The sequence below is a fragment of the Eumetopias jubatus genome, unplaced genomic scaffold (genome assembly GCF_037043125.1).
Source record: "Eumetopias jubatus isolate StellerSeaLion01/CBP00866 unplaced genomic scaffold, mEumJub1_p1.0 scaffold_4, whole genome shotgun sequence".
Taxonomy (NCBI): Eukaryota; Metazoa; Chordata; class Mammalia; order Carnivora; family Otariidae; genus Eumetopias; species Eumetopias jubatus.
In genome coordinates, this window is record NW_028274810.1 from 65,643,111 (window position 1) to 65,670,243 (window position 27,133).

Genomic DNA, 27,133 nt, shown 5'->3' on the forward strand with positions numbered 1-27,133 from the left:
AGGTGGCATTTGGGATACTCATTATCTAAATCTGTTCTCACTCCTGTGGTAGATTGGTGAAAGGCAATAGATTTCTCTTCCCCGTATCCTCTCCATGCCCCTTTGTGATGTGACTTTGCTGTTCTTCCCAATCAGAGGTGACATTTATTTCTCCACTCCTTGGAATCTGGGCTGTGCTTGTGACTTGATTTGGCCAATAGAATAAAGTACATGGGATGTTATGCAATTTCTGAGGCTAGGCCTTAAGAGATAGCATCTTCTGCATTTACCGTCTTAGAAGGGTGCCCCGAGACCACCAGGGAAACTGGTCTAGCCTACTGGTGGATTAGAATTGGAGAATAGCCATGGCAGCCAGCCCTCAGCCAGAACCAACTGCCAGACCCGTGAGTGAGGCCATCTTAGACCTCCCGGTCCAGGGGACCTTCCAGCTGATGTCAAATAAAACCAGCAGACTAATCCATTCAGCCATCCACAGAATTATGAGAAACAATACATTATTACTGTTTTAAGCCATGAATTTTGGAGAGTGGTTTGTTACACAACCATAGGTAACTAAAACAACCTCTGTGCTCCTGTTGTCAGTAAATAGCTTCCTTGTCTACCTGGTTGTTTATGTCAGTTCCCTCTCCCTCACATCTCACATTTAATCCTTCCTAAATACATATAAAATCTCCCTACTTTTCACTTTCCCCTACTGCTAGGATATGAGTTCTGTTCCTCTTCATCTCTCACCTGGATTATCACAGCAATCTCTAATGGTGCTCCCTATTTGTTGAGTGCTATCTCCCTGCTCCCTACCTTTCCCATTCAATTTGTCATACCCACCATGATCAGAGCATTCTTTGCTATAGGCAGATGTAACCATGTTCCTCCACTGCTTAAAGCCTTTGGCTTGCAAGGTAAATTCCCAAGTCTTTAACATGATTTATGAGGCCTTAAGATCATCTGGCCCCTGCCTCTTCTCAGTCCTGTCTTCCACCAAGCCTCTCAGTGAACCCTGTGTTTCTAGAGCTGCTTCACAGGTTCTGGTGACCTTCTGGCACCTGTGTAAGCTCCCTCATTGTATGAGGCAACCTCTGAAGGGGTCAGATGAAAACACTTAACCTGTCAACACACCTAAGTTCCTAGGCCGGTCATGAGAGACTCACACTGGGGTGTGGATTTGAACCTTGTAAAGATCTGAACATTCCAAATGATATCCACCCTTATGATACTACCTTTTCTAAGTGACTGATTCTCACTCAGTAAAAAGCATCAATTTTATATTTCATATAAAAACCATGAGCTGGAGAAAGCTGATTACTCTGGCAATTAGAAAAGATTTAAGGAAACTTTTTTTTTGTAGGACTCTTCACCACAGTGGTACTCACTGAGCAACCATAATTCTGGGGTCGAATAGAAAGAGTCCTAGATTTGGAATCAGATAGACTTGGTATCTGGTTCTGCCATTTACCAGATATATACCCTTGGCAAGTCACTCGAATTTTCTGAGTTCTGTTTCCTCATTTATAAAAAGGGGATGACAATTGATACATTGCATGATTGTACTGAGGATTAAATGAGATAAAGATATGAATGAACCCATCATATGTTACGGCCTTAATGGTTATAGTTATATTTTTTAAAGATTTTATTTGTTTATTTGAGAGAGAGAGAGAGAGTGCATGAGTGGGGGAGGGGGGAGGAGGGAGGGGCAAGGGGACAAACAGATCCAGGACCCTGAGGCCATGACCTGAGCCAAAGTCCCACGCTTAACGGACTGAGCCACCTGGGACCCCCCCTTTTTTTTTTAAATTTTATTTATTTATTTGACAGAGAGAGACACAGCGAGAGAGAGAACACAAGCAGGGGGAGTGGGAGAGGGAGAAGCAGGCTTCCCGCGGAGCAGGGAGCCCGATGGGGGGCTCGATCCCAGGACCCCGGGATCATGACCTGAGCTGAAGGCAGACGCTTAACGACTGAGCCACCCAGGCACCCCCACCTGGGACCCCTTAATGATTATAGTTATTAATCAATATGATCCAAGGTAAAAAGTAGACTTTTGGGGTAGAATAAGTCTTTCTTCCTGTTTTTATTTGGGCATTTAGATCTGAAAGTGAAGACAGTTAAATACAATTTGATTTGTTTTGTTCTTCTCTCTGGTGGTAACCTGCTAGTTAATAGGGAGATAGCTATTGGGGGACATAATTGATACAGCTCAAGTGTCAGAAGTGGCCTCTCTGGGGCGCCTGGGTGGCTCAGTCGTTGGGCGTCTGCCTTCACAGGTCATGATCCCAGGGTCCTGGGATCGAGCCCCGCTTCGGGCTCCCTGCTCAGCAGGAAGCCTGCTTCTCCCTCTCCCCACTCCCCCTGCTTGTGTTCCCTCTCTCTCTATGTCTCTCTCTGTCAAATAAATAAATAAAATCTTAAAAAAAAAAAAAAAAAGAAGTGGCCTCTCTGCCCCCTTAAGATCTAAATGCAATGGGCTTGAACTTCCATTTTCACATTTTACAATCCTTATAAGTTCTAAGCCTTCCTGGGAATTTTTGTAAATAATGTGAGGGCTGTGCTCTCATAGTCTCTGCCCCTAGCCTCCATTTTCAACTCAGAAAAACAAAGCCCATTGCACAATTTCCCTACTCACTCATCCTCAGTACTCCCCTCAGACAGCATTCCTGAGTTTAACAGCCTTTACTGAGGTCTCAAGAGTCACAGAAAGTGGTCACATCGTACACTTGACAACGTATCCCATTTTATGCATCCTAGAGCTTAAACACTTTTTTGTCCACCTGCTATGGGAGAGTTTCTTCTGACCTTTTACCCATGTAGCACCTATCCTTACACTGATTTTCCTACTCATCTTCTGCCTCTCCCTCCTACTTTGCCAAGTGAATTCTAAATTCTCCTCCCTTTTCTATCCAGAGCAATACAGTGTTCCTCCTTCTCTTCCCATCCTTATATATCCACACTCTTCAAGGCCCTGAGTAGGACAAAAGGGCCTTCTGTACGTTAGGGTCTATCCTTCTTAGAAGGTGCTTGTGGCTAAAAATAGCATTTGTTTTTCTGTTATAAGAACCACAGTGTTTCCTGTTTATTGAGTGCTTACTATGTGCCTGACACTGTATCAAGTTCTTTTCAGTAGCTATCTCATTTTCTTATTTGGTCTTCATAATGACCCTGGGAGGTAGCTCTCATTATTGATATTTCTACAAATGAGCTTGATGTGTGTGTGTGTGTGTGTGTGTGTGTATTCAAAAAATTATGCAACTTGCATAGGATCACACAGCAAGCAACTGGTGGAACAAGGATTGAAAACCAGATCTAGCTGGCCCCAGTTTTGTGCTCTTTCCATTTTACTACATGACCTTCCAGGAGAAGGAGAACGAGAAAGTAATCAGAAGACCTGAGGCTACATAAACACAACACCATCTGTTCTCATATTGTTTCACAACTTTAAAAGGACAGTTTTGTATGTTATCTCATTATTCCTGTGAAGAATGAATAGTTGGGGCGCCTGGGTGGCTCAGTCGTTAAGTGTCTGCCTTTGGCTCAGGTCGTGATCCCAGGGTCCTGGGATCAAGCCCCACATCGGGCTCCCTGCTTTGCAGGAAGCCTGCTTCTCCCTCTCCCACTCCCCCTGCTTGTGTTCCCTCTCTCACTGTGTCTCTCTCTGTCAAATAAATAAATAAAATCTTTTAAAAAAGAGAATAAATCGTCATTATCATTACACCCATTTTGACATGAGTAAACCAGGGCCTTGTGGGAGACAGGGAGTGGGAGAACAGGTAGTATAGGATATTTGATTTGGGGATCACAAAGGCACTAGTTTGGGGTTAGTAAGAAGTTCAGGGTGTGACCATGGGAGCCAGTGGCCAAAGTGATGTGAAGAGGAGACAAAGGACTGAGGGATCAGGAAACCACACAGCTACTGAAGTCAGGATGGCAGGACAGGGACTAATGAGGCAATGCTGACTCCACCGCCTAGTTTTATGGCGTGTGGCGGGTGGGAAAGTGAGAAGCCTTCTTGCAGAGGGACTACAAGAGGAGTCCTGGAAGAGGGTCAAGTCTCAACAAGAAAAGAAGTAACCTGAAAACTCTCTGAAGCAGAGGGTGTAGGAGAGTTTATTGATAAAGGAACAGGGTTCTATAGGGTACAGTGGAATGGTCGGCCAGGGAGGTGGGCAGTCAGAAGGTGAGTGAAGGGGAGAGGGATGGAGAAGCTCAGAAATGTATAAGGATGAGTCTGAGAGAGAAGTTAGACAATCAGAGGGACTGTCAATTGGGCAGTTCCCCAGCTTGGGGAGACAAATTGCAGATAGGGTCATAATGGAACTTGGGGGAAAATGGTTTTGGTATCTGACTCAGACCTCTAAGATTTGAAATGGAGGAAGAGTGTGGGGAAGGATGATGATTCTAAATCAAAGCTGGCAACTACCCCTATGACCTCAGGAAGACTTAAAGTGAAGTCCATGTCAGGATGGGAGGTCAAATTGCCTCCTGTACCTGCCTCCTCTGACAGAATTGGGACTTCCTAATGATTGGCAATAACAATTTCTTACTCCAACCTACTGCTAATAATGGGAGCCATTGAAAGTTTTTATTTTGTTTTGTTTTAATAAGGTTGATGGTAGCATGGTGACATTTAGGACAATCACTCAGGCTGCTGGTGTACAGGATGAATTGAAGAGTAGGTGGGGAGATCAATTAGGAGGCTGTTACATTAGTCCAGGCAAGAAGTGATGAGGTCTGAAACAGGGTGAGAGCCGTGGAGATGGAGAGGAAGGGCAGAGATAGGACATGATAAGGAGGTGTTATTACCAGACTCATGGGATGTGGGGCATGAAGGAGTGCACCGAGTAAAGCACAATGCCCAGGTTTCTGACTTAGTTTCCTCTTGTAGTCAGCCGTCCAGGTTCTGCCTTTCTTCCTGGGCTTTTGTGAACATGAAGCAATATGACAGGAGAGTGTTTTGGAAATGGCAAAGCTGGGTACCCATCATCATCTACATTATTATCAAAGCTCTCTGATCACCATAGTAAGTTCAGTCTGTGAAATGAGATGTGACAATTAAGATAAATCACGGTAGTCACCCAGATATCAGCGAACTCAGGGTGGAGGGAGGGCAGGGATCCAAGATACAACGAATTTCTACACCTGCCGGCAGCTGGAGCCCGGGGCGGAGCGAACACAGACTCCGCCCCTGGGCGGGGCGTGGGTGGGGCCTGGACGCGGCAGTAGCGGAGCCGAGCTGTAGCCAGAGCCTCAGCCCTAAGTAGCCGCGGTGGGCACCAGACCCGACCCGCACCGACTCGCACCGCCGTGCTCCGCGAACCCGGCTGCGTCTTCTGCCTCGTGCCGCCAGGTCCGCCGTCCCGCAGCTTTGCCAGGAGCAAGCCGCTCGTAACGCACCCGGAGTCCCAGGTAAGGGGCGCGGCCCGGACACCCCGCCTGGAGAGAATCTGGGACCCACCCCGGCTCGGGGCTCTGGCGACAGCGAGCGGGCGCTGAGGGGTGCGGGTAGCGGGAGGCGACACCGAGAATAAGGGGCTGGAAGAGGCCGCTGAGGAGGGGGCACCATGACCGGGAGGGAGGCGCATAGCTGAGGGGGTCTATTAAACCGCGAGGGCGGTGAGGGGTGCTCCGAGGGCAGGGGGCGGCGGGAGGTGGGAAAGCAAAAGTGGCCACTGGAGCGCAGTAGGGGCTCGCTGGGGAAAAACACGGGGCGTTGGGGGCGGGGAGATGTAAGGAGGGCCTGAGAGGGGCAGTGCGGGAAGGGGGTGCCAGGCAGCTGAGGGGCGTGAAGCGGGCGCTGAACGAGGGCACTGAGGACAGCGAGGCAAGGGGGCGGCGTGGAGGGCAGTACACGGGGTCCGCAGGGGTCGTGGTGAGCTGGAGAGCAGTGAGGTGATGAGGGAAAGGGGCGCCGGGCAGAGGGGGGTGTTGGTCGGGGAGAGGGGAAGAGGGTGAGGGAATGTGAATGGAGAGCTGGGAGCGAAAAGGATGCGGAGCCCGAGGCCAGCTTGGCGCGGGCACAGGGGATAACCATGAGTCGGGGCTGGGGGGTGGGGCTCGGAGGTGGGAAGCCTGCAAGACTGGGAAGGTGGGAGGCAAGGCTGGGTCTACCCAGACTGCAGAGGAAGGGGGCGGGGAGCTGGTGGAGGTAGAGGGCAGTGGCCTTGGATATGGGCAGTGGGCGCCTGAGTTCTGCTAGGGATGGGGGGCGGAGAGGCACGGGAATAGAGCAGGGGTCCGGCGGTTGGGGGTGGAGGAACTGTCTGGGAGCTTGGAGAGATTAGGATGGTGGGTGTGCTGGGTTAGGTTGGGGAGGAAGCCAGGTATAGGTTGTGTGAGGGTGGAAAGACAATGGGGCCCGTATGGAGTCCATGGGCACCCAGGTGCTAAACGTGTCTTAGCTACTCAGAAGGCTGAGGAGGGGGCGCAGGCACTGAACTCTGATACACCACCACCTGGGATTACAGACAAGAAGAGAATTTTGGACAGAAATAGTTATCCACTGGCCGCCTCTGTTCATTAGTCTAAATGTATGAAGGATTTTAGGGAGGGCAGGGTGGCAGCCTCTGGAAGCTAATAAAGGTGTGGAGGGGAGTGGGAGAAAGACAGGGCCCTCCATCCCAACTTCCTGGAATTCAGATGGAAAGGGGTTGGGGACAGTAAAAGGAGTGTGTGTTTACAGGTGGATGCCCACCTGTTCTGTGCATAAAAATGGAGAAAGACCATGGAATACCATGAAAAGCCCTGGCTATGGTAGTGGGAAGTCCTGGCACTGTGTTAGCCAGAGAAGACATTCTGCCAGAAAGATGATGGGTAAGGGAAGGCTTTCTGGTCATGAAGGATTTAGCCAGCAGTGGAGGACAGTTGTGTTCCTGTCAGAGGAAACACTATGGGAAAAGGCAAAACTCTAAAATGATCTCCAGCCCAATAAATAAATCTCCAGTTTCGTAAGGAATATGATGTGAAGAGAGATACCAATAACCTATAGAGGATATTTTAAAAGATTTTCCCCCTGGGCACCTGGGTGGGCTCAGTTGGTTGAGCGACTGCCTTTGGCTCAGGTCATGATCCTGGAGTCCCGGGATCAAGTCCCACATCGGGCTCCCTGCTCAGCAGGGAGTCTGCTTCTCCCTCTGACCCTCTTCCCTCTCGTGCTCTCTATCTCTCATTCTCTCTCTCTCAAATAAATAAATAAAATCTTAAAAAAAAAAGAGAGATTTTCCCCCTAAGCTCAGAACTCCTTACAGTTCCTCTCCATCTTCCCAGAGTACAGCACAGGGTGTGGTGCACAATAGATGCTCAGTGAATGTTGATTCAGTGAACAATTGACCTGTGCTGGTGCTCCTGCCTCCAATTCACTCATCCCCCCACCCCATTGTTGTAAGAAGCAAATATGGTAACATGGGTGAAAAGAGCTTCATAAACTATAAAGCAGTGTACAAAAGAGAGAGGCCACTAATATTATGCAGGTGTGCCTACACTCTGTGTAAGACAGAATGCGTTGAAAGCACTTAGTAGAGTTCCTGGCATTTAGTAGGTGTGCAATAAATGGTAGCTATTATGATACAGTTTCTGGGGCTCTAAGAGACGTGGGGAAATAGTGAGGAGGTGGGCTGGGCTAGGCTGGCTGTGCTGGGTTGGGGAATGTCTAAAGAAAGTTTGAATTAAAAATAGAGTATGGCTTTAGGGAGCAGTTTGCATATAATAGGGTGAGGTCCACATTTGCCCATGTCGTATATTATCTAGATGTTTTACCAACATTGACTATAATTTTCCCAACAATGCTTGTTTTACAAATGAGGAAACTATGTCTTAGTCATGTAAAATTTCTTGGTCAAGGTCTCACAGCTAATAAATGACAGACCTGGAAACTGAATCTAGTTTGTTTGATTTGGAACCCCAAGCTATTTCTACTACCTAGGATGACTTGGTAGAAGAAAACATGAAGCAGACAGACAAAAAATTTTTAAGGGGTTTATAAGGCACTCTCCCATATATTGGTTTTTAATTCTTACAACAGTTTGCGAGGAAGTCTTTTGTTAACTCATTTTGTAGATGAGAAAACTGATCTGCCTGAGGTTTCATGACTGCTGAGAGAGCCAGGGGCTCAACCTAGGTCTCTAGGACTCAATCTTGTGCTATTTCTATCAAGAGAAGTTCAGGGCGCCTGGGTGGTTCAGTTGGTTAAGTGTCTGCCTGTGGCCCAAGTGATGATTCTGGGGTCCTGGGATTGAGTCCAGCGTTGTGCTCCCTGCCTAGCCTGCTTCTCTCTCTGTTCCCCCCCCCCGCTTCCCCACCACTGCCGACTTGTGCTCCCTCTTGCTCTCTTCCAAATAAATAAATAAAATCATAAAAAAAGAGAGAAGTTCATTCATTCACTTGTTTACTTCATGTAATGAGTTGATCTCTTACTAGATTTTAGGGCTCTCTCCTACTCTCTCCCCTCTTTCCTAGCTGGAATTAGCTTCTCCTTAGGTACTTATTTCTTCTGCCTATCAGACCGAAAGCCTTATTTGTTTTTCATACCAATGCTCTCAGGGGCCATTTTCTTCTTTCCCCCAGCTTGGGACCAGAGATGACTTCCCAGATGGTCCCTGGGCTTTCATCTTTATGGCTTGTCCCAGAGACAGTGAGCTACCCAGCTCTATCATTTATGTGACTGTCACAAAAGACAGGGAAGATCTGATCGATGCTTATCTTACAAATGCGTTCTGCACTCACCACTGTGCAGTGAACTGTCTGCTCATACCTGCCTTAGGTAGCTGCCTGCTGGGATGCTTTTTGCCTCTCTTCCAAATGTCTGTGTAGCCCCTGCCACCTTCTGAATATTCCCTTAGAGGCTTCCATCTGAACGTGCCTTTCAACGGAACCTCCACCTCTCCCTATTTGCATACCACCTACTGGCAAAGCTACGCTATGTGCACATAAACAGATGTTGACAGTACAGTATGGCAAGTTTTAGGAAAGAGCTGCACAGGGTGCTGGAGATGCTTCTTTACTCACCCTAAAAATGTTGAAGTTTTAAATTTCCCTAAGCCTAATCCAGTCTGGGAGTCATTAAATAATAGAAGGTCTAGTCATGATACTCCAGCTGACTTGCTATATGACCTTGGACAAATCACTTCTCTTTATGGAGCCTCAATTATTTTTTTTTTAACCTGTGAAATGAAGGGAAGTGGATCAGATTAGGAACTGAAACTTGTTTCTACTCTTGCCTCACCCCCTGTGGCAGACCTAGCTCATAAGGGCAGGCACTTTCCCCGCGGATTGTCCACGACGCCACGTGCGTTTTTCTTAACACAGTGTATGAAGCACATTCGTATGCATTCTGTTACTTAAAATCCACAGCAGCTTTCGGAGGTAGGTAATATCATCACATCATAGATGAGAACATTGAGGTTCAGAGTTTAAATGACTTGCCCAAGTTCATACATTGAATTATGAGAAAGCTGGGACCAGGAACCAGGCTTTTTGTTATGGTGAAGCTACCACACTCCCAAATCCGTTCTTATTCCAAAAATCTAAGAGTGTAAACAGCTGCATCAGAAAAAAATGAAGACTAATAACGTGACATTTACATCAATAGTCTGGCACATGGCAAATGCTCAATAAATGTTTATTGAAAGGAGTAACATGCCCTAAAGATTTGCTACAGGTCCAGTGTTGACAGAGTGTAAGGATGGATAAAACTCAGATCCAGAAGAGGAGGCAGACAGCTAATTGTAAAACAAGCTCCAAAAATGTAGTCCAGATTAGGGAGAAAGCAGTTGAACAAGATTTGACTACAGAAGTGAATTAGAGGGGCCAATGAAATAATATTTATTGCGTACCTCTCATGGGCCAAGAAACCATAGTAGATTAATTACATATGGCAACTGCTCATTCTATTTGTATCCCAGCTCCGTGAAGTAGGAGGTATTTTTCTCTATTCTAAAGTAAAAATGCTGTGACTTAGAGAGGTGATATGACTTGCCCAAAAATTCAGCTGAGGACTAGAACGGGGATTTTGAACTTTCCTATAATGAAAGAGACTAGGTCTAGTCTCAACTGTTGGCTTTGAGACTTGAGCAAATCCTTAATTTCTGGTCCTCAGTTTCTTTCTTGATTAAGTGGGAATAATAATATCTGCCCATCTAATTTTATCTCCCAGGTTTAGAGGATAAAATGAGATAGAGGATGTGAAATGAGGTAAGGATCCAATCTGTGTTTCAGTAAAGTTACTGAATATTTATTTATAATTGCTTTTATTTAACTTAGTTAAATAACTAAGTTATTTAACTTAAAATGACTGCTGGTTATTTAAGCAGCAGTTCCATTTCTAGGGATCTTCTTAAGGAAATAAATATGAAACTGAGCAAATATTTATGTAAAGACATAACCACTCTGATTTAATTTATAATAATTAAAAATAGAAAAATAAAGGTACAATATTAAAGACTTGGTCCTACGACACATCCATAGGATGGAATACAATGTAGTCAATTGAAATGATATTTATGAAGAGTTTTATTTTTTTTTAAGATTTTATTTATTTATTAGACAGAGAGAGACACAGCGAGAGAGGGAACACAAGCAGGGGGAGTGGGAGAGGGAGAAGCAGGCTTCCCGTGGAGCAGGGAGCCCGATGCGGGGCTCCATCCCAGGACCTTGGGATCATGACCTGAGCTGAAGGCAGACGCTTAATGACTGAGCCACCCAGGCGCCCCTCCCAATCCTCTCTTGATGAGAGAGCAGAAGGGTGACAGAAGACAAAGCACAAGCTGACACCCTGCAACCTCCCCCCCCCACTCCTGGGTGGGACAGTGTGACGTTCTTCCAGGAATCTCCCAACTATCAATGTTAATACCTTGCTAGAGGGGAAAACAACCTTAACTTGACAATGGCAAGGCCTCCATTATCTTGTAGGTCCTCTTTAGCATATGAAAATTCTTTTGAAACCTCCCTTTTCCTTACCTCCCCAACCCCATAGTATATAATCAGGCACCCCTCATAACCCCGGTGCAGCAACTCTTTCTGCCCACCTGTCCTGTTCCCGTGCTTTAATAAAATCACCTTTTTGCACCAAAGACATCTCAAGAATTCCTTCTTGGGCGCCTGGGTGGCTCAGCTGTTGAGCGTCTGCCTTCGGCCCAGGTCATGATCCCAGGGTCCTGGGATCGAGCCCCGCATCGGGCTCCCTGCTCCACGGGAAGCCTGCTTCTCCCTCTCCCACTCCCCCGCTTGTGTTCCCTCTCTCGCTGTGTCTCTCTCTGTCAAATAAATAAATAAAATCTTAAAAAAAAATTATTTCTCAGCCGTCGGCTTCAAACCCTAACGTCTTTCCTACATCATTAAAGGGCTGTTAATAATCCTACATATTTGTCTGACCTTTCTGCAAGAGAGCTTTAAATTTTCGTCAGTTCCTTGTCCTTAGAGCTCACCTGAGAGGCATATAGAGCTAAATCCACCAGTCAAAATCTTTCCTTTGAGGAACAAAAACAGGAATTTCTTTTTCTTTTTTAATTAAAATTTTTTTTAATTTAAATTCAATTAATTAGCATATAATGTATTATCAGGTTCAGAGGTGGAGGTCAGTGATTAATCAGTTGCATATAATACCCAGTGCTCCTTACATCACATGCCCTCCTTAATGTCCTTCACTCAGTTACCCCATCCCCCCACCCCTCTCCCCTCCAGCAGCCCTCAGTTTGTTTCCTATGCTTAAGAGTCTCTGGTTTGTCTCCCTCTCTGATTTCATCTTGTTTTAATTTTTTCCTGTCTTCCCCTATGATCCTCTGTTTTGTTTCTTAAATTCCACATATCAGCGAGATCATATGATAATTATCTTCTCTGACTGGCTTATTTTGCTTAGTATAACACCCTCTATTGCCATCCTCGTCGTTGCAAATGGCAAGATTTCATTTTTTGATGGCTGAGTAGTATTCCACTATGTATATATACCACATCTTTTTTATCCATTCATGTCAATGGACATCTGGGCTCTTTCCATAGTTTGGCTATTGTGGACATTACTGCTATTATAAACATTGGGGTGCAGGTGCCCCTTTGGATCACTACATTTGTATCTTTGGGGTAAATACCCAGTAGTGCAATTGCTGGGTCGTAGAATAGCTTTATTTTCAACTTTTTGAGGAACCTCCATACTGTTTTCCAGAGTGACTGCACCAGCTTGCATTCCCACCAACAGTGTAAGAGGGTTCCCCTTTCTCTGCATCCTCGCCAACATCTGTCATTTCCTGACTTGTTTAATTGTAGCCATTCTGACTGCTGCGAGGTGGTATCTCATTGTGGTGAGTGATGTGGAACATTTTTTCATGTGTCTGTTGGCCATTTGTATGTCTTCTTTGGAGAAATGTCTGTTCATATCTTCTGCCCATTTCTTGATTGGATTACTTATTCTTTAGGTGTTGAGTTTGATAAGTTCTTTATAGATTTTGGATACTAGCTCTTTATCTGATATGTCATTTGCAAATATCTGCTCCCATTCTGACTGTTGTCTTTTGATTTTGTTGACTATTTCCTTCTAAAACGGGAATTTCTAAAGACAGTGATACCCTGGATATTATCTCATGTGAGGGCTGTCCTCCCACCCTCTTCTGATCACTTACATACCTGTCCTAGAACCCAGTGTTGAGCATAAGGAGAGATTGCAGGTGGAGAAGTAGGGCACCTGCTACTCCAATAGGACTATGGGACCGAGTGCTGGATTATGGGGTTCAGATCCAAAGTGTTCTAGGAAAGGTGGCAGGTTTGAGAGAGCTGGGATCTCAGGGAAGGCGTGGCACATAAATAAATACTTGCTGAATGGATGAGTGAGCAAATAAATAAAGGATCGAGGCTTTAAGGGATTTGGAACAATAATGGCTAATGTTCACAGCTGTGTGGGATTTACCAGTTTATTAAGATCTTACTTATTGTTATCTCATTTGAGTCCTGTAACAGCCCTGTAAGAAAAGCAGGGCAGAAATTGTCCTTTCCATTTTCCAGATGATAAGATTGAGTCCCAGAGGGATGAGGTAACTTTTATTAATCCAGCACACATTTACTGAGTGCTGATTATGTACTAGGATTTGTGCTAGAGGCTAGAGATGTACTTCAGAAATGAAGTACATTAGATCCAAGATACTTGGTCTGAAGGAGGAGCTGGAATAGTAAACAGCTGTGAAATGATACCAGTGCTGTTAGTGTGCTCTGGGGGCATAGAGGCAGGAGTGCATGTATACCTCTGCCATGCACAGGAAAGGTGAGACTTCATTTGGATCTATAAGCATGAAGAGGAGTTTATTAGAAGAGTGTTGTGAACAGAAAGAATGCATGTCTAAAGGGACAAAGCAAGAAATAACATGGCATATTTAAAGCGTAATTTGGTACAAAAGTGGCACAGATTGGTAGGGAGAAGGCCTAGGGGAAGATAAAGTTTAGAGAGTTTATTCTTTGGTTAGTTGGTTCTTTGTCAAGTTAAACAGTTTGGGCTTGATCTTTAGAGCCATAGGGAGCCATGAATGATTTTGAAACGGGAATGATAGCCCTGTGCTGAGCCTTTCCTGGAATATTCATGTGTTTACTGTTTTGGCTTTTTCTTTTCAAAACTTGGCTCAGGAGCTGCCTCCTATGGGAGACTCTCCTTGACCATCATGCCTTCAAATTGGGTTAGATGTCAGATGTTTCTTGTGGGCTTCCTGGGCCAAGGCTTCCCTCCGTCTTATGATTTATCTACTGACTTGTTACCCTGTGTTTACATGCTGTTTCACTCTAATCTGTGGCCACTCGGAGGTCATACACCATGTCTGATACATATTTGTAGTCCCTATACCCAGCACAGGGCTTGACCCAGAGCAACATGCTCTGTAAATATTTGCAGAAGGAATGAATGGGAGGAACCAGGTTCCACCCCAATCCTGAGACAACCTTTGAGAGAGCAGGTGCAGTACTGGGGTGATTCTGTGGTGTGTGTGTTTCTTCAGTCATGCTTGGGTGGAGAGTATGTTTGTGAATGGTGGAGTAACCATTAAAGATTGGTGACACTGGAGGTGTGTTCCTGAGTGACCACAGGTGTCTCCTACAGATGGCTTCCGTGACCGATAGTAAAGCTGGAGTCAAAGATGCTTCCGACCAGAATTTTGACTACATGTTCAAACTGCTCATCATTGGCAACAGCAGCGTTGGCAAAACTTCCTTCCTCTTCCGCTATGCTGACGACACCTTTACCCCAGCCTTCGTCAGCACTGTGGGCATTGACTTCAAGGTGAAGACAGTCTACCGCCATGAAAAACGAGTGAAGCTGCAGATCTGGGTGAGTCCTGGGCATCTTGGGGTGACTAGTCTGCTAATATAAGGGCTGGGAGGTGGGCGCCAGTTTGGAACTTCTGGGTCTTATGACATCAAGCACCAGTGCTATTGAAGGTCTGGCCCCTGGACTGCTCCTTGCTGATTTTATAGAAGTTTCTCTCCTCTGGGGGCTCAGTTGATTCTGCTGCTTAACTAAGAGGCTTTATCCTGCCCATACACATGAGTGACCAAGAATCTGGGCTTTGGAGTTAGAAATCTGGATTCAACTTCTAGTTCTGCCACTTATTAATCATGGAATCTTGACTAAATTACTTAACCTCTCTAGGCTACCTTTTCCTCTTTGGGGATTATAATAGCATCTACATCGTAGGGCTGTTTGTTCTTAGCATAGTTCCTGAAACGTAGTAAATGCACAGTAAATGTTAGCTCCTGTGTTCATAATCTATCACTGCATAACAAATCACTTCAAAACTTGATGGCTTAAAACAACAATAGTTCATTATTACACAGTTTCTGTGGATCAAACATTTGGGAGTAGCTTGGTTTCTATCTTGTGGCCTCTTAGGAGGTTGCAGCCAGATACTGGCTCAGGTTGCAGTCATCTGAAGGCTTGAGTAGGGCTGGAGGATCCCTTCCCTTCTAAAGCTGCTTACTCATGTATATCAGGTATTGGCTGTTAGCAGGAGGCCTTAGTTCTTTCCCATGTGGTTCTGTCCTTGGAGTTGCTTAAGTATCTTCATGGCGTCCCCCAGGAGGAGAGAGCCAAGAAACCAGAGAGAATGTGGCAATGTCTCTTATTACTTAGGCTTAGAGTAGTCTGTTGGTCACTGATTCAGTGTAGGAGGAAAGTAAACAAGGGTATGAATCCTGGGAGGTAAGGATCATTGGGGACCATCTTAGAAGTTGGAAACCACAGCTATTATTATTGGTATTTACTACCAATTTATTACTACAGTGGTACTAATAATATATATATATCTACATATATCATATATATATATGAGATGATATAGCAAAATGTAGATCATATACTTTTCAATAATGAATTAGTACCAGGATTGGAAATTTTGAAAATTAGTGATTTAAAGTATTCAATGCATGTGTTATTTATTATCTCTCCATTCAGCTTGTTAAATGTACATCAATACATTAGGCATATATCTTATTGGCTGTATACAATACTTTTCTTTTTATAAATTATCTCCATATATTATCTTACAGTTAACCCCCTGGGCAGATATTATTTTAATTCACTCCTATTTTACAGAAGAAAAAAACTGAGACTCAGTAATTAACTTGCCTTAGGTCGAACACACAGTTGCAAAGTGGAATTCCAACTCAGACCTTCTGATTCCAAGTTACATGCTCTTTTCTCTACACTGTGCATGTGAAGTCTTGCAGAGCCCATACTTCCATTTATGATAGTTAAGTATAAATTTATATAGAGATAAAAGTTTATTTTGTTCATTTAGTCTCTCTTAAAAGTATTGAGGAATTATGAGTTATTAGAAATGTAAGAAGCTAAACAGACTACTAAGTTCATTGGTTCTAGAAGTGTGGTTTTAGTCCCAGCATTACCTGGGAATTTGTTAGAAATGCAGTTCTAGAAATGCAAATTCTCACGCCCCTCCTGAGACCCACTAAATAAGAAATTCTGAGCTATGGCCCAACAATGTGTGTGTTATAACAAGCCTTCCAGGTGACTTTGAGGCAGGCTAAAATTGAAGAACCACTTTGGTTTAACTACCATTTGGTTTGCCCATCTCATGGTGAGAATCAGTAAGCATTTATTAAGTACCTATTATGTGCCAAGTGCTTCCCCTTGTGTGCTCTAACATCCTCTTCATAGCCAGTGCACAGAGAGATGAGAGCACAGGATATTGGGGCCTGGTGAGTAATACAGGGTAACTGGAGCAAGGCTGTGGAGAGCTGGGAGGGGTGCTGAGAGAGAAATTTGCTGGAGAGGCTATCAGGCAGCAGCTTGAGGGTCAGGGACAACTTGCACAGCAAACAGAAGTTTCTTGTCATGGGCCAGGGTTTACCTACCTGATAATTGTTGAGAGAGCTGAAGAAGCTATTAGAATTTATTTTTATCTATGAACATAAAATGCATGTTTACTAATATTTCTTATGTGGATTGACATTCCACATCACATGGTCACATATCTTGAATTCAAAAAGTCTTCCAGTAGGGGAAGACATTCTGACCTTCTAAGGGATTGGCAGGGGTGGTTCCCTCACTCCTTCATTTATGTTCAGCCGTTGTGAGCTTTTGCAGTGGATTTATTGATTATACCACCCTTATTTAACTAAATAAACCTTCACGATGGATATGTGGTTTTAAAAGTGTCCTGCAAATAGGGCGCCTGGGTGGCTCAGTTGGTTAAGCAACTGCCTTCGGCTCGGGTCATGATCCTGGAGTCCAGGATGGGGAGTCTGCTTCTCCCTCTGACTCTCCCCCCTCTCATGTGCTCTCTCTCTCTCATTCTTGCTCTCTCTCAAATAAATAAATAAATAAATAAATAATTTAAAAAAAAAAGTGTCCTGCAAAGAAACCTCTGCCTGAAGACTATACTCAGTATAGTGAGCCCAATGAGCACGGAAAATGGCTGAACTGATGTTTCTCTGACTCCCAGCACAAGTTCATTGTCAGGGATGTTTTGAGGTAAAATCGATGATGATCTAATTAGATCTGACATAGTCAATCACATTGCTTTTGCTAAAAAAAAATTGGCAAAGAGATTTTGTGCATGTGTGCTTTCCTATAGCAAAAAAAAGTCTGTACTGTTCATAAATGCATTAAAATGTAAACATTGAAATATTAGTTATATCATTTTTATGTATTTTAACATCTTTTGTGTACAGAAGTAGGTATATATGTACATATGATCTAAGTAAATATACAAATATTGTGGTTATGTGCTCACATGGCCTTACCTACAGGGGCTTAAATTTGGAGACCGTTGCCAGACAGTGGGGAGCTATAGAAGGGTTTTATCAAGGTCAGATTTGCATTTTAGAAAAATCCCTTGCTTCGGTTTGGAGGATAGATGGAAGCAAGGCAAGGAAGCCAGTGGTTTGGGTAAGTTACAAAGGGCCTGAATTAAGTCTGCTTCGGCTGTGGTAACAAATACCACAGACTCAGTAGCTTAAACAACAGAAATTTATTTTCTCACAGTTCGAGAAACTGGAAGTCCAAGATCAGAGTGCCAGCTAGGTTGATGTCTGGGAAGAGGTCTCCCCAAGGGTTGCAGGTGGCCACCTTCTAGCTGTGTGCTCACATGGCCCTTCCTTGGTGCTTATATATGGAGAGTGAGTGGGCTCTCTGGTGTCTTTTCTTATAAGGACACTAATCCTATCAGATCAGGACCCCACTCTTACAGCCTCAATTAACCTTAATCTCTAACTTAGAATCCCCATCTCCAAATATAGCCACATTGGGGTTAGGGCTTCAATGTATGAATTTTGGGAGAATACAGCATTTGGAACATAATAGTAAGACAGTGACAAAATGACCTAAGGGATGGAAATGAGGGTTTGCAGATTTGTCGATGGGGGGCTACATGTGATAACATAGTATTGTGCCTGGCATGTATTAGGAACACAATAAATGTTAGGTTCCTTTTTTTCTGTGCTCTAATCCATACGCAAAGGCTGACTGGGTCCCTTCCCAGGTTTTCCACCTGTGGTTCCAGGAGTGCTGGAACAGGACAGGCGCTGTCTGAAGTGTTCAATTAAATTTCTCCAGCCAGTTTGATCTCTTGGGATTTCAGAAAGCCATTGTCAGGGTGGAAGGTGGAGAGAGGGAACAAGAGGAGGTTCTGAGCATTGCTGAGCAGGACCATTCACGAAAGGAGTTTCTCTCATCTCTGAAGGGTGTTGATGATGAAGGTATTGGTAGTGCTTTGTTCCCTGGGGTCCTTGGCTACATAGGTCCCTGAGAGCCCCCTGTTTCATGAGAGGTTAATTATTGTGGATCAGAGAAGAGAATCTTACTGGGGAGGTGGGGGTAGGGGAGAAATCTCATTAATAGAGAGTGAGAGCATGCACAGGTGTGAAGGGAGAGAGACTTGGTAACTCCACAGCAACAGACCTGACTAGAGGCCATTTACTGCTGGGTGCTGGTTGCCAAGCAACCGCTGGAGGCCTGTGGGAAGAGATGAGTGGGAGAGGGCCTTCCACTACTTCTGTTTGGGGCCCACTTCAGGGACTCTTAGGTCTGGTGCTGGTCAAGGGAAGAATCGGGGTGTCTGCAGAAGGACTGAGCTGACCTAGGACTTGAGTCCTGGGTTTCAGTCCTGGCTCTGCCCTCTAGTCATGTGATCTGGAGTGATCCTTCTCCTCCACGGGCCTGTTTCCCTAACTATCAAAGGGAGAAAATAATCCTTGGCTCTTCTTGCCTCATGAGTTGTTATGAAGATCAAGTGAGGAAATGCAAAGGAGTGCCTAAAGAGAACTCTGAAGCCTTGAGGAGATCAGGGGATTATGGATGTTGTCAGCCATGTGAATTCTTCTTGTATGTGATTTTTCAGTCATTCTTTGTATCTTTCCCACCTTCCCTCTGACCCAGGGAGGTAGTTATCTCCATAAAGAATGGGTGTTTGAGGTCGGAGATGTGAAGTACCTTATGTGGAGCCAAACCGTAAACTTCATTCTTTAATTCATTAAGTAGACATTGTGACAGGCATTGTACTAGCTGTGGGGAAATAGCCTTCCTGCTCGCATGGAGTTTGCCCTCTAGGAGGGGAGATAGACACTAAGTACATGAGTAAAAAATACCTAATTTGGGGACACCTGCGTGGCTCAGTCAGTTAAACTTTGGACTGTTGGTTTTGGCTCAGGTCATGATCTTGGGATCATGAGATCGAGCCCCACATCAGGCTCCATTCTCAGCAAGAGTCTGCTTGGGATTCTTTCCCTTTCCCTCCCCCTCTGCCCCTACCCCTGCATGTGTGTGTGCCCTCTCTCTCTCTTTCTCTTAAATAAATAAATAAATAAATAAATAAATAAATAAAATCTTAAAAAAACAAAAAACAAAACTAATTTTATCAGTGGTAAGGGCCCTGAAGGAAAAGAATAGACTTGTTTAAAACCCAGTCCACTGGGACTCAGAACTCTGAAATCACTGAAATATGGCTTAAATCTCATCCCTAGGCTTGCAACTGGAGTTCAGGGTCAAATTCTGTTCACATTTTTTTTCTTTTTTAAGGCTTCCTGCTGAGCAGGGAGCCCGATGCGGGGCTCCATCCCAGGACCCTGGGATCATGACCTGAGCCAAAGGCAGATGCTTAACCGACTGAGCCACCCAGGCGCCCCTCTCTTCACAATTTAAAAGGCTAGCTTTGCTGATGATTTTCACCACACCAGTTCACCTGAGGCCTATCTCCGTCAGGGGACATGATACCAGGGGTCTCTGTCATGGAAAGATAGTATCTCCTCCTGCCTACTCCCACCAGTGAGGCTTTTTTGATGACCTGCATGTCAAGAAGACTTTAAAGATAAGAGTGCTTCATGTGTCTGGGGTTATTTGTATATAGATTGGGAAAAGACCGGCTGGCCTGCCCAACATTCTTCTTTGCTTGTTTAAGAACTCTGTTTTGTGAAGGATTTATAGGCCGCTGCCCTTTCTCCTGGGCCTATCCTTGTATTACTGTTTTCCATCGTCTTTCTTTCTCTACAACTCATTCCTCTGAAGCCCTCAGTTACTATAGCACTTGTGTGTACTGCCATTATTCTATTTGTTTTGTTGTGTTGGTGATGATATTGGAAGGATAAAGTGTGTAAAGCACTAACAGAATGCCTGGCATGGAGTAAACACTCAACAAATAGTAGTTTTTATTAAGGTTCCAGGGTGATCAAGAAATGATACTCCTTGGGCACCCATGTGGCTCAGTTGGTTAAGCGACTGCCTTCGGCTCAGGTCATGATCCTGGAGTCCCTGGATCGAGTCCCGCATTGGGCTCCCTGCTCGGCGGGGAGTCTGCTTCTCCCTCTGACCCTAACCCCTCTCATGTGCTCTGTCTCATTCTCTCTCTCTCAAATAAATAAATAAAATCTAAAAAAAAAGAAAGAAAGAAATGATACTCCTTTTCTTCCCTCCTCAAGTTTGGAACCAAGTGAGAGAGTCAGAGAGATGGGGAGTAATGTGACAGCCTTATTACTGATAAAAGCTAGGTTGGAGCTCCTGGTCCAAGTCTTCAGGGAAGTGGAACTTGCTAATACTTCACTCTGGAGTCAGGTAGACGTAGAAACCAATCACAGGTCAACACGGGCCAGCTGCAATTAGCTCATGCAGTATGCATCCAAGGTCAAAGTACATGTGGCCCAGACTTACTAATGCTTCAGGCCTAAAGCATCCCACCCAGGTCTGCGTTAGATGCCTTTATCTCCGTGTTCAGTCTTCCTCATGGAGGAAGGGAGGGTTCCTCCTCCAACAGCTCTTTTTAACATAGAAGTAAGCATTCACTCCAAAGGGAAGTTGGACAAAGTAATGAAAGCTGGGAGGGGCACCTGGGTGGCTCAGTCAGTTAAGCATCTGCCTTCAGCTCGGGTCATGATCCCAGGGTCCTGGAATCGAGCCCTCCATTGGGCTCCTTGTCTGCGGGGAGCCCGCTTCTCCCTTTCCTCCCTGCTTGGACTCTCCTTCTCTCTCTCTCAAATAAGTAAATAAAATCTTTAAAAAAAAATAATGAAAGCTGGGAAAAATAGGAGGAGTCTTAAGAGATTTCCTGGGAATCCTGAATTCTACAGTAATAAAGGGTGACTTCCTATGTCACCAGGAGCTGAGAACAATAAGACCAGATGAGATAACGCTGTCGGGGGCGCCTCGGTGGCACAGTCGTTAAGCGTCTGCCTTCGGCTCAGGTCGTGATCCCAGGGTCCTGGGATCGAGTCCCACATCGTGCCCCCTGCTCGGCGGGAAGCCTGCTTCTCCCTCTCTCACTCCCCCTGCTTGTGTTCCTGCTCTCGCTATCTCTCTCTGTCAAATGAGTGAATAAAATATTAAAAAAAAAAAAAAAAAAGTTGGGAAGTCAGCTAGGTTCACTTACTATCCAACTACCTTATTCCCACAAAGCCACCCTGATGAAATTTGGGTTACCACATGGCTTTTGAGTCACTTATAAATAAGAAAAGTAGTGAATATTACATTGGGGAATGTCAAAGACTTATATCTTGGAACCAGTAATATAAGAATGCAATAAATATGGAGCGCCTGGTGGCTCAGTCAGTTAAGTGTCTGACTCTTGATTTTGGCTCAGGTCATGATCTCAGTGTGGTAAAATCAAGCCCTGCATAAGGCTCCATGCTGGGCGCGGAGCCTGCTTAGGATTCTCTCTCTTCTCTTCCTATCCCTGTGCCCCTCCCTGTCCTACTCTCTCTCTTTCTCTAAAAAAAAAAAAAAAAGAGGGCAATAAATGTAATGGAGCTTAGGAATGTGGGGAAATATAATCATACTAGAAACCTACATTAAGAAGGATTGTGGCCCTTAGGCAGTTTTTTAACAAATATTTGCTACGGCTAACACTGGGGATCGAGAAATTAATACAAAGAGTAACAGATTCTCTGCTCTCCAGAACTAGTGACACTGGATTTACCTCTGAGCTCCAAAAGTGAAATAAAATGAGTAGCATAGTTCTCTTGTTCTTGGTAAGGGAAGCAAACTAGGACATCCTGAGAGGGAGACTTTTCCCAAGAATTTAAGTGTATGTAATAAAGAGTTATTTTTTTTTAAAGATTTTATTTATTTATTTGAGAGAGAGAATGAGAGATAGAGAGCACGAGAGGGAAGAGGGTCAGAGGGTCAGAGGGAGAAGCAGACTCCCCGCTGAGCAGGGAGCCCGACGCGGGACTCGATCCCGGGACCCCAGGATCATGACCTGAGCCGAAGGCAGTCGCCTAACCAACTGAGCCACCCAGGCGCCCTAATAAAGAGTTATTATATGAGGTTGGGTGGCTGTCTCATGGATGTCTGTATGAGTTTCCTCCTGCTGCTCTAACAAATCACCACAAACCCAGTGGTTTAAAACAACACAAATTTATTATCTTAAGTTCTGGAGTCAGAAGTTCAAAATTGGTGTCCCTTGGTTAAAAATTGAAGTGTTGGGGCACCTGGGTGGCTCAGTCATTAAGCATCTGCCTTTGGCTTGGGTCATGATCCCAGGGTCCTGGGATCAAGCCCTGCATTGGGCTCCCTGCTCTGCTGGAGGCCTGCTTTTCCCTCTCCCACTCCCCCTGCTTGTGTTCCCTCTCTTGCTGTGTCTCTCTCTGTCAAATAAATAAATAAAATCTTTAAAAAAAAAACTGAAGTGTTGGCAGGTGTGTGTTCCTCTTGGTGGCCCTGGGGAGAATCCATTAACTTGCCTTTTTTGGCTTCTAGAGGTCACTTGCATTCCTTTGCTTGTGGCCCCTTCCTCCGTCTTCAAAGCCAGAGATGCAACATATAGATATATATTTTTTAAAGATTTTATTTATTCACTTGACAGAGAGAGACACAGCGAGAGAGGGAACACAAGCAGGGGGAGTGGGAGAGGGAGAGGCAGACTCCCCGCCGAGCAAGGAGCCTGATGCGGGGCTCGATCCCAGGACCCTGGGATCATGACCTGAGCTGAAGGCAGACACTTAACCGACTGAGCCACCCAGGTGCCCCGAGTTGAAACATCTTTTGATCTCTTGCTCTCTCGCTCTCTCTCTGACCTTCCTGCTTTTCTCTTATAAGGACCCTTATGATTATCTTGGGATCACCTGAATAATCAGGATAGTCTCCCATCTCCAAACCTTAATTTAATCCTATTTGTGAAGTCCCTATTGCCATGCCAGGTAACATATTCATAGGTTCTGGGGATTAAGATGTGAGTATCATTTGGGATGCTATTGTTCTGACTTCCACAGCATCTGTTGATAACATGGAAAAGATCTGTTGTACGCATGAAACTGAAATTACATGGTACGTTAACTAACTGGAATTTATCTATCTGTTTATTTTTGAGAGAGAGAGAGAGAGAGCTTGTGCGTGCACAAGAGGCAGGGAGGGGCAGAGGGAGAGAAAATCATAAGCAGGTTCCACGCCCAATGCAGAGCCAGACATGGGGCTTGATCTCACAACCCTGAGATCATGACCTGAGCTGAAATCAAAAGTTGGATGCCCAACCAACTGAGCCACCCAGGCACCCCATTAACCAACTGGAATTTAAATAAAAATGAAAAAAGAAACAACAACAACAAAACAAACAAGAGGGACACCTGGGTGGCTCAGTCGGTTAAGCGTCTGCCTTCAGATCAGATCATGATCCCAGGGTCCTGGGATCGAGCCCCGCATCGGGCTCCCTGCTCAGCAGGAAGCCTGCTTCTCCCTCTCTCACTCCCCCTGCTTATCTTCCCTCTCTCGCTGTGTCTCTCTCTGTCAAATAAACAAATAAAATCTTTAAAAATATATATATATAATAAAATCTTAAAAAAAAACAAAAACTAACTGGAAGTGATAGAAGCAAAAAAAATAATAACAATAACACGGAAAAGATCTAATATAAATGCTCCTTATCCTTCAAGGCTCTAACTCCCTCTCTTCCAATGATAGTTCCCTCCGCTGACTGCCTGAAACAGGTACTGTCTGCATCTTAGGCTCACACTGCCCACCGAGAGTGCCTGTCACCTTGTTAGATGCCAACAAGCCTGTGAGGTCAGAGCTCATCACATCTCAGTCTCCCATTTTAGACATGAGGAGGCTGAGGTCCAGAGAGAGATGCAGACTTTACTAAGGGCCCACAGTGAGGTTTCTTAACATGTTTCAGTGCTCTTCCTACCACTTCAGGAAGGTGAAATCTGGCCACCTGAACATAGACTGGGGACCCATGGAGAGACTGGTGGACAGCATAGAGGAGGCTGCAGGCTGAACAGGGATGCTGGGGCTCTGACGGGTCCCTGTGGCTCCAGGACTATGAAGACAGTTCCTGAGTGCAGCATCTCGTACATAGCTCTTATGATAATCAGAATTGATTTTTCTAGGCAGCAAGTTTCCTGGTGTGGCTGCAGAGACATGTTGACACTTTCATCTCCTGTAGGAACCAGCTGCTGGAGAGGTTTAATCTGATTTTTAAAATCACCACAAAGACTATGGGAAGTCAAATCAGAATCACAGGCATAGTCTGCTTTTGCAGTTTGCAAATGAATTAACCAAAGGCATTATTGGCTATTCAAAGGGCCTCCGTTCTTTGGGGCCACCATCCCCTTAACCTCTACCTAAATTGGTGTGGGAGAAAAATAAATACCTACAAGCCATTTGTGTACTCATTCATTCAATAAACCTGTACCTATTATGTTCCAGGCACTGTCATAAGAGGACAAATAAAGAGCCACAATACAATACGAATGATATAATAAAGGGATAAAGAAAGTGCTGTAGGAAAGGGAAAGGAGCCGTTACCTCTGCCTGGGGAAGTTATTTTCAGCTTCACAAAGGAGGGGACACTTGAGCTGGGTCTTGGCAAATGAGTCAGTTTTTCAGGTTAATGCTGGAGAAGATCTTTACAAGCAAAAGACATTTGCAAAAGCATGATTGCTTTTAAGGACCCATTATATGCCTGGCTGTGGTATGTTCTGCAGGGACTGGTGAGACAACATCCCTACCTCTAAGGGGCACTCAGTGCAATAAGACAGATATAACATGGATACAAATATCAATGATGCTACACACATGAATGATGCCTTGAGAGGTACAGAACGTTTTAAGGGAGTTCAGAGAGGGAGTGCTCCCTCTCAGCTTGAGAGCCTCAGGGAGGGTTTCATGGAGGAGGTGGCCTTATTTTAATGAGAGTCAGGTTTAGCAGATACAACATCCTCAGAGGCAGGGCTCTCTGTCTCATTCATCTAGTTCTGTGGTCCAGGCTGACCTCAGTTTTTAATATTTTATTTATTTATTTGACAGAGAAAGACCCAGCGAGAGAGGGAGCACAAGCAAGGGGAGTGGAAGAGGGAGAAGCAGGCCTCCCGCTGAGCAGGGAGCCCGATGAGGGGCTCAATCCCAGGACCCTGGGATCATGACCTGAGCCGAAGGCAGACGCTTAACGACTGAGCCACCTAGGCGCCCCAAGGCTGACCTCAGTTTTTGACTCAGTGACAGTGTTCTGACATTGCCTGGAATGATTTGCACGTTCAGAAAGCAGTGCAGCATGTTCTTAGGAGCAGAGGCTTTGGGGGTGAGCCAGTCCCATGCTCCAAACCCATGTCTGCCATCGTTACCTTGTATAAGTCCTGTTACCTCCCTGTGCTTCGCTTTCTTCTTTCTGAAATAAGGATAATTTTAGTAACGCCTACGTGGTGTTGAGAGAATGAAATGAGATAATGCTTCACATAGTCCCTGGCACATAGTAAATGATCATTAGTTGGTAGTTTTTGTTACTATTAACTCTGGTACTCTCAGGGATTGATTTGTGGCACCAGAAGTCTGATCTCAGCTGCATCTCTTTTAGGAATTGATGAACATCCACCTGAATTCTTTCTCTGAGTCCTGAGCTGAGTCTGCGATGGTTGGTGGCTGACCACTTTGGCAGAACTGTGCCCTAATTAATGGCTTACGCAGTTTAGCCGGGGAGATAAAACAGTTTAGAAAACCGTAAAAAACTAAAGTGTGTGGTGCAGAGTGAATGCAATGGAAATTTAAAGGAAAGAGTTCAGTATTGGAAAGAGTGGGTAAAAAAGGCTTCTGGGAGGAAGGCCGTGGGCAGGGTGGGCACTACAGGACAGGAAAGAGGGAGCAGTGTCATGGAGACATCCCAGGCAAGGGGGTTGACATTAAGGGAGGGCATGAGTTGTAGTGTGCTTTGGGCAGTGTTTTTCCTGTGAGGTGATTGGACTCCTCCAGTACCTACCAGTCACAGCTCCTGCCTCTGCTTCATACACCATGTGGTGTAGCCCTTCCCTCCACAAGAAATAGAAGGAATGGCAAATGCAGAAGCCCTGAGGCACTGAAGCAGGGGTATGCCCGGCACATTCCTGGAATAGTAAGTTAGTGCGGCTGGAGCAGGGAGGATAGTGGTTGGAGATGAGGCTAGAGAGTTGGTGGGAGGGCCAGATTGTGTAGGCCCTTAGAGGCCTTTGTAAAAACTTGGGTGTTTAAAAAAAAAAAATTCTTTTTATTTGAGTATAGCTGACACAGAATGTTACCTTAGTTTCAGGTGTACAACATAGTGATTCAACTTCCCTATACATTATGCTCTGCTCACCACAAGTGCAACTACCATCTGTCACCATAGAATGCTGTCATAAGGTCACCAACCATATTCCCTATGCTGCGTCCTTTGTTCTCGTGACTTATTTATTCCATAACTGGACTTTGGGGTTTTTAAAAACAGCTTTATTGTTGTATAATTGATAACACATAAAAAAGGCACATATTTAATGTATACCATTTGATGAATTTGGACTTATGCAAACATGTGTGAAACCATCACCACAATCAAGATAATAGACATATTCATAACATTTAAAAGTTTTCTTGTGTCCCCTTCCCCATATCTTTTTTTTGGTGGTAAGAACACTTAACATGGAGATTTACCCTTTTAATAAAATTAAGTGCACAGTACAGTATTATTAATTATAGGCACTATGTTGTACAGCAAATCTCTAGAACTTATTCATTTTGTATAACTGAAACTTTATACCAATGAAACAACTCCTCATTTCCCCCTTCCCCAGCTCCTGGAAAGCACTGTTCTATTCTGTGCTTCTTTGAGTTTTACTACTTTAGTTATGTCATATAAGCAGAATCATGCAATATTTGCCTTTCTGTGATTGGCTTATTTCACTTGGCATAATGTCTTCCAGGTTCATTCATATGTCGCAAATGGCAGAATTTCCT

The 27,133-nt window shown here is 44.7% G+C and overlaps 1 protein-coding gene across 1 annotated transcript in view; it reads left to right on the top strand.

The window, feature by feature from the left end:
* Positions 1-5,239: 5,239 nt before the first annotated feature.
* RAB3B (RAB3B, member RAS oncogene family) overlaps positions 5,240-27,133 on the top strand; it is a 62,111-nt gene continuing 40,217 nt past the window's right edge. Inside the window, exons 1-2 of the mRNA XM_028106736.2 lie at positions 5,240-5,400; positions 14,057-14,284. Coding sequence (XP_027962537.1) covers positions 14,057-14,284 — 228 coding nt within the window. The 5' untranslated portion in view covers positions 5,240-5,400. The remainder of the gene's footprint in view (positions 5,401-14,056; positions 14,285-27,133) is intronic.